The 12,724-nt window shown below is 37.6% G+C and overlaps 2 protein-coding genes across 4 annotated transcripts in view; one reads left to right on the top strand and one right to left on the bottom strand.

Annotated features, from left to right (window-relative positions):
• Positions 1–2,501, top strand: part of tgm1l1 (transglutaminase 1 like 1) — a 33,794-nt gene extending 31,293 nt beyond the window's left edge. Inside the window, exons 13-14 of the mRNA XM_017697080.2 lie at positions 182–318; positions 735–2,501. Coding sequence (XP_017552569.1) covers positions 182–318; positions 735–882 — 285 coding nt within the window. The 3' untranslated portion in view covers positions 883–2,501. The remainder of the gene's footprint in view (positions 1–181; positions 319–734) is intronic.
• Positions 2,502–3,395: 894 nt separating this feature from the next.
• Positions 3,396–12,724, bottom strand: part of abhd4 (abhydrolase domain containing 4, N-acyl phospholipase B) — a 15,263-nt gene continuing 5,934 nt past the window's right edge. For all 3 annotated transcript variants that reach the window (XM_017697078.2, XM_017697079.2, XM_037531182.1), the window contains 6 exons: positions 12,637–12,724; positions 12,135–12,423; positions 10,814–10,995; positions 7,034–7,145; positions 6,695–6,881; positions 3,396–4,027 (listed from right to left, as the gene is read on the bottom strand). The exon at positions 12,637–12,724 is cut by the window's right edge and continues 17 nt beyond it. In XM_017697078.2, coding sequence (XP_017552567.1) covers positions 3,938–4,027; positions 6,695–6,881; positions 7,034–7,145; positions 10,814–10,995; positions 12,135–12,423; positions 12,637–12,724 — 948 coding nt within the window. In that variant the 3' untranslated portion in view covers positions 3,396–3,937. The remainder of the gene's footprint in view (positions 4,028–6,694; positions 6,882–7,033; positions 7,146–10,813; positions 10,996–12,134; positions 12,424–12,636) is intronic.

Below are 12,724 nucleotides of genomic sequence, written 5' to 3'. Positions count from 1 at the left end.
ACTTAATACCACTTATTCTTAAAACAGACTGTAATCACGATTTCAAACTATAAATAATGTCATATATTTTTAGAAATATGACTGTTATAAATGTTATAGTGGTAATGTTATAAATGTTATAGTGTAACAAATGTTAGATATATTATTATGCATTTAAATTAAACTTTTGGGCTCTTCGCAGCCTCTGGGAGAGGCCTTTGTGGGTAAAGAGGCTTCAGCGAAGCTCACCTTTACTAACCCACTGCCATGCACGCTCCGCAATGTGGTGGTCCGAGTGGAGGGCCTGGGATTGAGGAACCTTCATCCTATCAATGTGGGGTAAGAAAACAGAGCTTGTGCAGCTTTTCTGAAAATTCCTTGTCATAAGAATATTCAATTCTGCAAACAGTATAAATGAAAACTGAAGACCTTTTTTGTTCCAATTCAGTGGTTCTTAGTCTATCTCAGACATATCTCTACTTAGCAGATTATTAAGTATGCATCTAAAAATTAGGTAGTTGTTTTTTTTTAATAATGCTTAATAAACATTAATCAAAGAGTCCACTTAACAAGCTCTCTGAACAGCATCATGTCTGGTAAGATATAGTTCTTGATCATTAAGTGGAAGTAATGACTTGGGGGTGAGGGGGGCAGCAAAGTAAAAGGTGGCTATAAATGGGACCTCAGACAAAAAAGTCCATTGCTGCTCTAATTTACTCACAGTGTGCTAATATGTTTTGCCTTGCCTCTGTCAGTGATGTTGTTAGGCACGCCACAGTGACGGTGACGGAGCACTTCATTCCTTCTCTGGCTGGGACGAGGAAGTTGGTGGCATCTTTGGACTGTAAACAGATCACCCAGGTGCATGGCGTGGTTGACATCATTGTGCAAGACTGTCAGTGATGGCACAGTTGGTGCAGTTACCATTCCGCACTGTTTCTATACAGCATCTCATAACATATATGCACACTGTCCACTTTATCAGAAACACCTACCTTGTATGTGCACAGTTAGAGACTATAACTTTTTTCTTTCTCCATAATTTGTGTAAGTTATCCTTCATCCCTTTATCAGTGGTCAGTTTTAGTCCACATAGCTACTTATGACTGGATAATTTTGCAAGGCTGATTATTCACTCGTACTAGCACAATACACATTGCCATGTCACTACCACATATAGTAACAATGGTCCTAAGGTGGTATGTTTCCATTGAGAGACAGGGTAGAGGGGGGTTAATAAATTGCACTGCAACAGAAGGGCTATAGTCAATAACTATAAAACAATATAGTAGGAGTGTCTGATAAAATGGCCGATGACTGTAGGTGTTAAGACTTCTAATATACAGGTTATTCAGTGTAGTATAAGTGGGACTGCTAAGTGGCAAAACTGGCTAAGACAGTTATTGCCAGGAACCTAGTTTGATTCCTGATGATGCCACAATCATCCATGGGTAGGAGTTTAAAAGGCCACCTTTATGCAGATGCTTTCTGGATGGGAACGATGAATTGAACCTTATTGGAGATGGACTGTTTTTACCAAGGGAGAGGTACTTTACATAACTGCTGATGAGATATGTGATTTTAATCCAGTATGAATGTACACCGTCATGAACCTCCAGAGCTTTAACCCAGGCTGTCCGTGGGAACCTGGGGAAAGATACCTTATCCCATACCAGTCGGTCAGTCATATTACATAAATTACATTGCAGAGCCTCCAGCTCCAGTAAGACTTTTGTCTCTCTTTCTCTCCTGTTGATTTACAGTGGGGCTCACCCTCACCAAATGGTTGCTGCTGTACAATAAGAGATTCACACAGGAATTAGGTGGAATTAGAAATCATTAACTATGGGCAAACAGTCAAAAAATATGAAATAGTATCTGTATGAGGGAATCTTTCAGTCAGAATACTGAACTATAATGCTATAGATGAGAATTATTACAGCGAGATGCTTAATGAATACATTTCATGTCAATTTCTGAGCCATTATAGACCTGTATCACTGTAGCTGTTTTGTGAAGTGCTATTGCTGGATATGCATGCATATTAACAGTAGTGAGAAGTGTGAAATACCTCTTTGTTATAATTATTAATTTAAGAATTTCTAGGAGTTTTGCTTTTGAAAGCTCTTGCATGCTTAGCCTAAAGATCTTCAAGTGCCTACATTTTTGTCATCCTTTTCAAAAGCATTTGTAGAAGTGTTATGATTTTATACTTGCAAGCAAAAAATATATACTGTATAACAATATCAATGCCTCTAATGTTAACAATATAGAGTGAGTATTAGCACGTTCTTATGAGATTTATATATATATATATAAATAATGTTTTTTAAAATGTACTACTAGGTTGTAACCATCTTTCACTGCCCTCTCTAATCCTCTGTATGTTAAAAAAAAAGAAGTGACATGAAGGAAAACTTAATCAGATGCTATTTATGTAACTCTTGACATTATTTATCAACATGCATTGTTTTCTCTAAAAATGTTATTTTGTTGTTAATAAAACCACATGTAAAATCTTCTTTGTTCATCTTAATATTTCTTCTATATCAACAAACTCACAGACTGCCAAGGAGCTTAAGGAACATATGTTCTGGGTGGGGCAGCAACGACTTGGGCATTTCTTTCATATCCTGTAAAACTGTTTAGCGGGCAGACGCAGGTTGCATATCAACATACAACAGTACCTAAGATTGCCAGTAAATATAATGCTGAGGCACGATTTATTCACATTCCAGTTACACCTGCCCAATGGGATGCATTTCATTTATGCAAACAGACCCAGATTTTATACCTTACAAATCCAAGGAATTATTTTGTGGAATTGTTTTTTAGCAGAACCAATGGCTACAATTTTTATGATGTTTACAGAGCAAAGGGTGTCAAGTATGGAGAACACAGGTTGCCTTAATACAGCTGAAAGTACAACCAGAAATTGGCAATTGTACCTGTTGTGCTTTACATTGTGTGCAAATTTCATGATGAATGGACAAATAGAAATGGCCAAAAATGACTTGGAAAAACATCTGGTTCCATTGACATACATTAAAAGTAAAGTAGGTTTTTTCCTTCTTCTATAAAGTTTGAGATCATTTTGGAGATAAAGTTTTGTTCCGAAAGCAGCTATATACACACATAGAACCATGAACACCCTAAGAACCCTTTGCATGATTAAAGTGTTCTTTGCATCATAAAAGGGGTCAGAGTGATGGTAAAAGTGCTATAGATGGTTCTATATGGCACCAAAAAGGGTTCTTCTATTGTCATCATGTCAAACTTAGATACACAGACTTACACAGACTGATAGACTGCAATTTCCTCAACAATTTTACCCCAAGCATCAGAAAAAACGTGCACCTGCTGCCCTCTACTGGATTCTGACAGCACTACAATTAAACAGCCATAGAAAAGAGGTATTAAAACATACAAATCTGTATTGTTGTGTTATAAAATACAATCATCTGTTACAATCAGAGAATATTAAATAATATTTTAGGATTTCTGATTTAAATTAAAGTCTTATTCTGAATAGGTAGCATGTGTTTCTGCAGTACTGTATTCAACTTTTTGAAAGATAAATTAATAGATACTTTATGCACAATTTTCTAATGCTGCAAATGGAAGTGATGTAAACATAACACCATCAAAGCAACAGTCAAAAAATACAATATATTACAGAGCAGGAGGATGCTCACAAAAAGTTCAAGCCAGTGAAAAGACCGATCTTTCATATCCAGTTTGGTTCACCAACCAAAATGAGAAAGTGAGAAGATGTGAAAGTTGTCAACGTGTGGAGGTCAAGACTCAACTTCACCTTACATTTAGTGTATGTTCTATTACAGAAACATAGTCCATACACATATAATAATACCCAGGCGTATAACACTTGGATTCACACGTTTCGTAGCACTCACTCACTCACACGCACAATTGTTTATCATTACACTTGTGGTAACATTCAGTCCACAGTATTGCAGATGTTCTCCACCACTCTGTTGAATTCCTCAGGTTGGTCTGCATATACATGATGAGAGGCATCATCAATTAACTGTGGAAAAGAGCATGAGAGGAAAAAAGTGTTAATAAAGGCAATTCAACCCATATAATAAATAAGGAGGCTGTTCAGCTCTTAATCTCATCATACCCTGTATTTTATTTTGTCTACTTATAACGTGCGGTTTCATGTACCAAAAACAGCCAACGTTTATTTTACATGACTATATTCCAACCCTTCTTTACCCTTCAAAATTAAACAGGCTGTTTTTAATCACTGTAGCTTTAAGGCTGATGCAGTCCAGGCTGAAACACTCCTTATGATTTCAGTATGAATAAGCGGAGCTAAACTGCTGTAGGCTTAACAAATGGATATATATGATAAACATGCTGGCTTTTTTCACATCACACAAAAAGTACTGGCTGCATGGACTGGGGTGTAAGTTTAAGTTTAAGTTTAAGTGATACTGTTTTGATCCCACAACCGGGGAAATTCCATCTCCGCATTTAACCCATCCATGCAAGTGAAACACCACACACACACTAGGGGGCAGTGAGCACACTTGCCCGGAGCGGTGGGCAGCCCTATCCACGGCGCCCGGGGAGCAATTGGGGGTTAGGTGTCTTGCTCAAGGACACCTCAGTCATGGACTGTCGGCGCTGGGGATTGAACCGGCAACCTTCCGGTCACAGGGCCAGATCCCTAACCTCCAGCCCACGACTGCCCAAATGGTATAAATGGTATGTTTTGAAATTTTAAAATTAATTTAATTTTATACTGCATCAAACTTATTTTCATGCTTACATAGTAACTGATTTAAATTAAATGGTTGATATGTAACGTACATGGTTACAGGAGAGAGGATCTGAAGTGTGTACCCATATTCAGTTAGTTCCCTAGTTGAAGGGGTTAAACTGGGGCTGGGCGTTAAAACAATAATGATAATTATCGTGATATAACTTTTCCTTGATAGAGCGATAAGAAAGGTTCGATAATTGTTCAAAATAATACACCATTCTCACACTTCCACATTCAGTGAAAGCTCTGGGATGTTTTCTACTGCAAGGAAAGCGACACTACTCTGCTGTCACCAGGAGAGAGTGCACTTCCTTGTTTTTCAACATGATTAGAGGGGTGGGCGATCAATGAAATGAGTCAGCAAATATACTTTAGCAACATATGAAAGTGGAATTATACATTCCTTGTTTGAGTGGAGTGACCAGCGATCTGTTCTCTGTGACCAAGTGTGAGTGTGGTGTAATGTTAACTGTACTGACCTACAGTGAACTCGCCTCTTTCCGTACATCCTAACAAGCTTTAGCAGCATTAAATCACAATCACAATCCTCATAACTGCAGCGCTGTCAAAAAGTCATGTTTAAGTATTACTGCATCCTCAAGCAAAGAAAGCGAAAGAAAGAAGAGTTCATGTCAGTTACAGTCCTGATTTAAACGAAAGTAAACTGATTTGACATTTATTGCCATTTGTATTGATATTGACCGATATGAATTTTGTTTATCATAACATTTTTGGCCATATCGCCCATCTCTAGGATAAATAAAAAGATAATTGCTCTAATATGATCATTTTGCATTAAGAATGACCAATAAAAATGGCCCACAATTGCTGGGAATAAAATGTTATGTAGATATTTTTTCTCTCTCTTCTAAAGTTACCATTTCAGATACAGAAGGTTTTGGGGATCATTTACTTTATGATAACATACACACAATTACACTCCCCAAAAGTTTATAGACACCTGTTCGTCCAACATTTCTTCTGAAATCAAGGTTATTAAAATGCTACTGCTTTGCTGCAGTAACAACCTCTATACACCTAGGAAGTCTTCACACTAGATGTTGCAACACAGCTATGACAACTTTACTGCATTCAGCCACAGGGGCATTAGTGAGGTCAGATACAGGTGTTGGATGATTAGTTCTGGATCACAAATGTCCTAACGGTATTGAATTCGACCTATTCTTGGTGACGGTTAGGCAAACAGTAGGCTTAATACCACTTTAGCGGGTGCTTGGCATTGGTTATGATGCCCTAGCTCATGTGTAGTTGCTTCAAAACATCCCATTCTACTGACAGTGCTTTTCTATGGAGATTATACAAGAATTCCGTGCAACTGAACACTCAGCAATGGATGCACCTTCAAGTAGCTGAATTCACTAATGAATACTTTTGGGCATATAGTGTATAGTAACATAAGGTTTTCTTATGACAGTCACAATACACACTACTGTTCAAAAGTTTAGAAACACCTGATGTGTTTTTTTTTTTTTAGTAATTTTACATACAATATTTTTCTCAACATTTCATGTGTTTTTATTAACTTCTTGTTCATAAATGACAATGTACTGCAATGTATTTATTTATATTTATTATTTTGTCAAATATGCTTTTTGAAATTTGTTGGCTCCTGGATATTAAGAGTGATGTTACACAGCTTTCTCAGTCATTTTACAATCTTATACAGCTCCGATCATCATTCTAGATATATTTAACAAATTTTTCATTTGTATTTACAGCTTCCTAGTGTCCTAATAATTATTTTAAACATTAGCCTATTAAAATAATTTAATAGACAATTGGTTATACATTATTTAAATAAATAAATAATAAATAAAACTCCATCATTCCAACATTTAAATAGTAGCATATTTTTCCTTTTTGCTGTCTTACTCTTGGAAGCAAAAGCTCTATGTCACTCACCACTACTCTGGTGGGGCTCTGGCCTCTGATCTGTGCCACATGTTTGCCAGTGGAGCTGTCCACCCAGGAGCATGCGCCATACAGCATGCTGACAGGCAAGGAGGGTGGAAGTAGGTTGACTCGCTGCACCATTGGCCTCTTTGCCCAGCCTAGAGACTCAGACATGGCCCTGAACCCAACCTCACCACTGAGACAGAGAGACAGAGAGACATTCAATTCAAAATCTCTCCAAATACTAGGTGGATCCATAAAGAAGTGAGCAGTGGATTTGCAGCCACTAGGTTATTTTCAGTGCTGTGCTATGAAGCACTTTGAATTCCGGTGGCGATTCGTCATTACCTGGGTGTTTGAGCATTACAGTGGTACAAATACTCAGTCATAGTGTTATCATCAAAAAGGTCCTCAAACTTGCTCTTGAAATCAGGCCGGAATCGATTCACCAGCCCTGGTCCTGAAAGGTAATAATGGAATAAGTTAACATTATTACATCATTAAACATTTGATGGCCAATGACACACTTTGTATTTGTTTACTGTAATGTGTTGCTTTGCAAACTCATTTTTGTTTACCTTTATTTAACAGGAAAAATCCCAGAGATTTAAAATTTCTTTTACAGGAGCGTCGTGACAGCCAACACATAAATTAGTCCCACAAAACATAAAACAGAAAACTCAATAATCAACAAGCCCCATAAATCATTTAACACTAGCAAACAGTTTTACCCACTGTTTGAATATTTTTAAAACTAAAATGATAAAAGTTCCTGAAGGACAAGCCTTTCTGTAACAAATTCAAGTCAGCTAAAAGCTTATTTTGCTGATGTATGCATGGAGGGAGTCGTAAGAAGAAACATTTTAAGAGCGCAGATCATAATTCCTGGTTTCTTTTCAATATTTAAAATTACAAGAATAACGAGGTAATAGATGAAGTACAGACTTCTAAATTACAAACCCCTTTTTCACAAAAGTTCGGACGCTGTGAAATTTCAATGAAAACAGAATGCAATGATATGCAAATCATTTAAACCCTGTAAGTAACTGAAAATTATACAATGACAACATATCCAATGTTGAAACTGAGAAAATGTATTCTTTTTTGAAAAAAAAGTATATTCATTTTTAGTTTGATGCCAGCAACATGCTTCAAAAAGTTGTGACATGAGCAACAAAAGACTGAAAAAAAAAATTGGTGGTTAATTAGCAACAGGTCAGTTACATGATTGGATATGAAAAATGGAGCATCTTAGAGAGGCTGAGTCTTTTGGAAATAAAGATGGGGAGGAGTTCACCAAAAAGACTGCACAGGCAAACAGGGCAGCAATTGAAGAATAGCAAAGAACTTTTCATCATCTTCAGTACATAATATCATTAAAAGATTCAGAGAATCCAGAGACATTACAGTTTTGAAATGTATTACTTCTATAACCTGACTCGTTATCAGATAAAATGTTACTCACTGTTAACTACTTCAGCTGCTCACTCATAGTAAATTCTAAAATATTTGCTAAAACTGAAAGTTTAGAAATGGGCCAATAGTTGTTTAATATTATAGCATAATATAATATTACTCCTTTTAATAAATAACAAAAACAGATAATGAAAGACTCAAAATATAAGCTGCTAACTTTAAAAACTGCATCAAGATTATAAGGTCCTGCTGATATATTTGTGTCTAGAAGCTTAAGAGCTTCAGTAATAGAAATCTGTTTAAAACTAAATGACAAATTTGCTCTATGGTCACATTCTGTATTCACATTGTTCAATTTGGGAGTTTCAAGATCTAATGAATTAAATAAAGATCCAGCCACGATAAAGTGATCATTTAAGTTATTCAGCATTTGAACTCTGCCTGAAGTTTTACAATCAATCTTTACCCGTTTCTCTTCATTCTTTACAATTAGTCAGGCTGTTTTTGTCACTGGACCTTTAAGACCAATATATTTAAATGACATCTGCTCTGATTGACTGCCCCGGTTGACAAAATGTATACACAGATGACAAAAATGTTTATTCCAATTCCATGTGTAAACTCCACAGATCAGTAAGCAGTGGAGAACAAATTATGCTCTACACACTCTTTGCATCCTTAAAGGGTAATTCTGCTGATTTTTCAAGATTTCTGCATCATTCAGATGTAAATAAAGTCATTCAAAGTGGTTTGATGTGAAATGGCTCATTGTAAACGTACTGACTCTTGATTTCTGTAGGTCAGTAAGTTGGTGGTAAAAGGAACTAAGGGTCACAATGACTACAACACAAATCTAGTCATTTTATTTACTTTCCAAAGTCACCAGTGAACCTACTTTTGTTGATATGATAAAATAGTGGTAAATATGGGGAAAAAAATGCTTTCTTTGGGGACCATTTTAAATGAAAACACTCTGCATGTACAACCCCAATTCCAGTGAAGTTGGGACATTGTGTAAAACAAATACAGAATACGATGATTTGCAAATCCTTTTCAACTTATATTCAATTGAATACACTACAAAGACAAGATATTTAATGTTCAAATGGATAAACTTGATTGTTTTTTGCAAATATTCACTCATTTTGAATTTGATGCCTGCAACACGTTCCAAAGAAGTTGGGACAGGGGCATGTTTACCACTGTGTTACATCACCTTTCCTTTTAACAACACTCAATAAGCATTTGGGAACTAATTGTTGAAGCTTTGTAGGTGGAATTCTTTCCCATTCTTGCATGATGTACAACTTCAGTTGCTCAACAGTCCGGGGTCTCCGTTGTTGTATTTTGCGCTTCATAACGTGCCACACATTTTCAATGGGAGACAGGTCTGGACTGCAGGCAGGCCAGTCTAGTACCCGCACTCTTTTACTATGAAGCCACGCTGTTATAACGTGCAGAATGTGGCTTGGCATTGTCTTGCTGAAATAAGCAGGGACATCCCTGACAAAGACATTGCTTGGATGGCAGCATATGTTGCTCCAAAACCTGTATGTACCTTTCAGCATTAATGGTGCCTTCACAGATGTGCAAGTTACCCATGCCATGGGCACTAACACACCCCCACACCGTCAGAGATGCTGGCTTTTGAACTTTGCGCTGATAACAATCCGGACAGTCCTTTTCCTCTTTGGCCTGGAGGACACGACGTCCATGATTTCCAAAAACTATTTGAAATGTGGACTCGTCAGACCACAGGACACTTTTCCACTTTGCGTCAGTCCATCTCAGATGAGCTCGGGCTCAGAGAAGCCGGCGGCGTTTCTGGGTGTTGTTGATATATGGCTTTTGCTTTGCATGGCAGAGTTTTAACTTGCACTTAGCCCATGTGGTAATATCCGTTACAGAACGATGTTGGTTTTTATTACAGCGCCGCCTGAGGGATCAAAGGTCACGGGCATTCAGTGTTGGTTTTCTGCCTTGCCACTTATTTGCAGAGATTTCTCCAGATTTTCTGAATCTTTTGATGATATTATGGACTGTAGATGATGAAACCCCTAAATTCTTTGCAGTTGCACGTTGAGAAACATGGTTCTCAACAATGTTGTTCACAACTTGCCCCATCCTTGCTTATGAATGACTGAGCCTTTCAGGGATGCTCCCTTTATACCCAATCATGACACTCACCTGTTTCCAATTAACATGCTCACCTGTGGAATGCTGTGGAAAACAGATGTTTTTTTGAGCATTCCTCAACTTTCCCAGTCTTTTGTTGCCCCTGTCCCAACTTCTTTGGAACATGTTGCAGGCATCAAATTCAAAATGAGTGAATATTTGCAAAAAACAATAAAGTTTATCCATTTGAACATTAAATATCTTGTCTTTGTAGTGTATTCAATTGAATATAGATTGAAAAGGATTTGCAAATCATCGTGTTCTGTTTTTATTTATGTTTTACATAACGTCCCAACTTCACTGGAATTGGGGTTGTACTTCTATGCCATAATTAGATCTGAAAAATATGTTATAGGTCAGGCATTCTCGACATTATAATAAAATAATGTCTCACCCATCAGGCAGCATATTCATAATGTTCTATGAGGTAGTTTTAAAAGCTTTGAGCTCTTCAGACATCTGGTTCATATAACCTCTCTGTAAACTTGACTACTAGCAAATTAGCTGATCTGTTTTTACTCTTCCTTCGCCTCTTACCCCATGGTCCTGCTGCTCTGATGATGGCCAGAGGGTTGAAGAGGGTGACAACAGAGGCGACTGCTTTCACCCAGCGAGGTGGTCCTGGCCTCTTAACCTCTGAACCTTGACTGGACCCTTCAGGCTGAGGCTTGGGTCTCTCTGGGAAGCCCCAGGGATCCACCAGGATGAGGTGACTGACTCTGATGAACAAGGCCACAACATTAGACAGAACTTTATTACACTCAGTGGGCCACATGTTTGTTCATGTCTCAGTATGCTCAGAGCAAGTGTCTATGTGAGGGCAAAAAATAAAAACTTGCATCCTCAGCACTGCCCAAATTCTGCCTTTGAAATTAATTTTGTTTTTGCATTAGTTTCACAGGCACATATACAGAATATTTCAGATAAAATAATTATAATTATTATTTTATCTATAATTACTATTTTATCTATTACATCTGTATTTGCACTGTAAATGTTGTTCAGTAACCTAGACTTCTACAAAATAAGCTTCATATCTCCTCTGCAAAATTAATGAGGCAAGTGTTGGTCAGTAAATATGTCTCAACTGATCTGCTACATTTGGATAAAGGGGAAAATTGCATACATTTTATTTTTGTTGGCCTACAGTACTGTGTGAAATCACAGACCACCTGTCATTTATTTAATCCAGTCAATAAAGCTGTTGAGCAAAATTGTTCAGCACCAGGATAAAAGCAGGAAGTACATTTACATAAAAACACACAACAGCTTCAACAACTAAATATAACTTCAGTATTTAGTATATACATATTTTATCTTTATTACAGTTTACATATGTTTGGGACACTTTATTTCACTTCTTCAAAAAAGTTCTCCAAAATTTAGCTTTAGAAGCTGTGTGCATTTTCTGCTGCTCAAGATCCAAGTAATTCCAAGCCAAGGGCTTCGTGACAGCTACACATCCTTTCAGACTCATAGTGGTGAGTTGCCTTCTCAAAGCTTAAGTACAGGCAGGACTATCTGGATTTTTTCATACCTGAAGGAAGAGTGGAGCGTGATTTTCTCCTCTCTCTCAAAGATGAAAGCTTTAAGTGCTATTTATCCAATGGTGACAGTTTTGGTGGTCTACCATTTTTCACTTTTTTTCTTTGATTTTCCCCTTCCTTATGCAAACAGAAACAGCTACAGAAAAAATGAATAACTTGTCTGTGTTTGGAAATTAAATAAACGAAGATGTAAATAGATGATTGACTTCTGTACTGTTTATACTTCTGTTGGAGGACAGCGTTTAAGTTGGAAATGTCTGCTAATCCAGAAGACATGAACAGCATCAGACATTCATCACTCCATAATTTACCTTTCGGGATATTGAATGGAGTATGACGTCGCCAGGTAACCTCCAAGGCTGTGACCCAATAAGATCATGCGCTCCAGCCCCACTGTCTGCCTCCACTGCTCTATGGAGCTGACGAACTGCTCCTCAGCCAATGAGGCATCAGTGGGGAAGGAGGGACGGGAGCTGCGACCGAAGCCCAGCAAGTCAAAGGCATAAACAGGCCGTGAGCGACTCACAGAGTCCAGATTTCGGATCCATAGGCCGACCCCTCCTCCAAACCCATGGACCATGACTAGTGGAGTCTGAGAAGCTGCAAAAGCAAAAATGGTTTTAGGTGTTGCTATAACATATTTTCCTTATGTGCAAGTGATTGATGCATTTGAAATCATATAAATTCAAAAGCACCACAATTTTTTGTGCCCCGATACTAGTAATTACTATATATCTACTTTAAATATAATACTATCATTAATAAAGCCATTTTCATACAAGAGAAAGAAACTGCAAGGGTGAGAGAGTCTACCTTGGTCTGAAGGTCTGCGTGCTGTCCTGTTAGTCACCATGAGGGTCCATATTCTGTTCTGGTTTGGCAACGTCACAAATCGGGACCA

Source organism: Pygocentrus nattereri, chromosome 19 (genome assembly GCF_015220715.1).
Source record: "Pygocentrus nattereri isolate fPygNat1 chromosome 19, fPygNat1.pri, whole genome shotgun sequence".
Lineage (NCBI taxonomy): Eukaryota > Metazoa > Chordata > Actinopteri > Characiformes > Serrasalmidae > Pygocentrus > Pygocentrus nattereri.
Note: the sequence above shows the minus strand (reverse complement) of the source record. Positions and strands in the feature narration are given on the sequence as shown.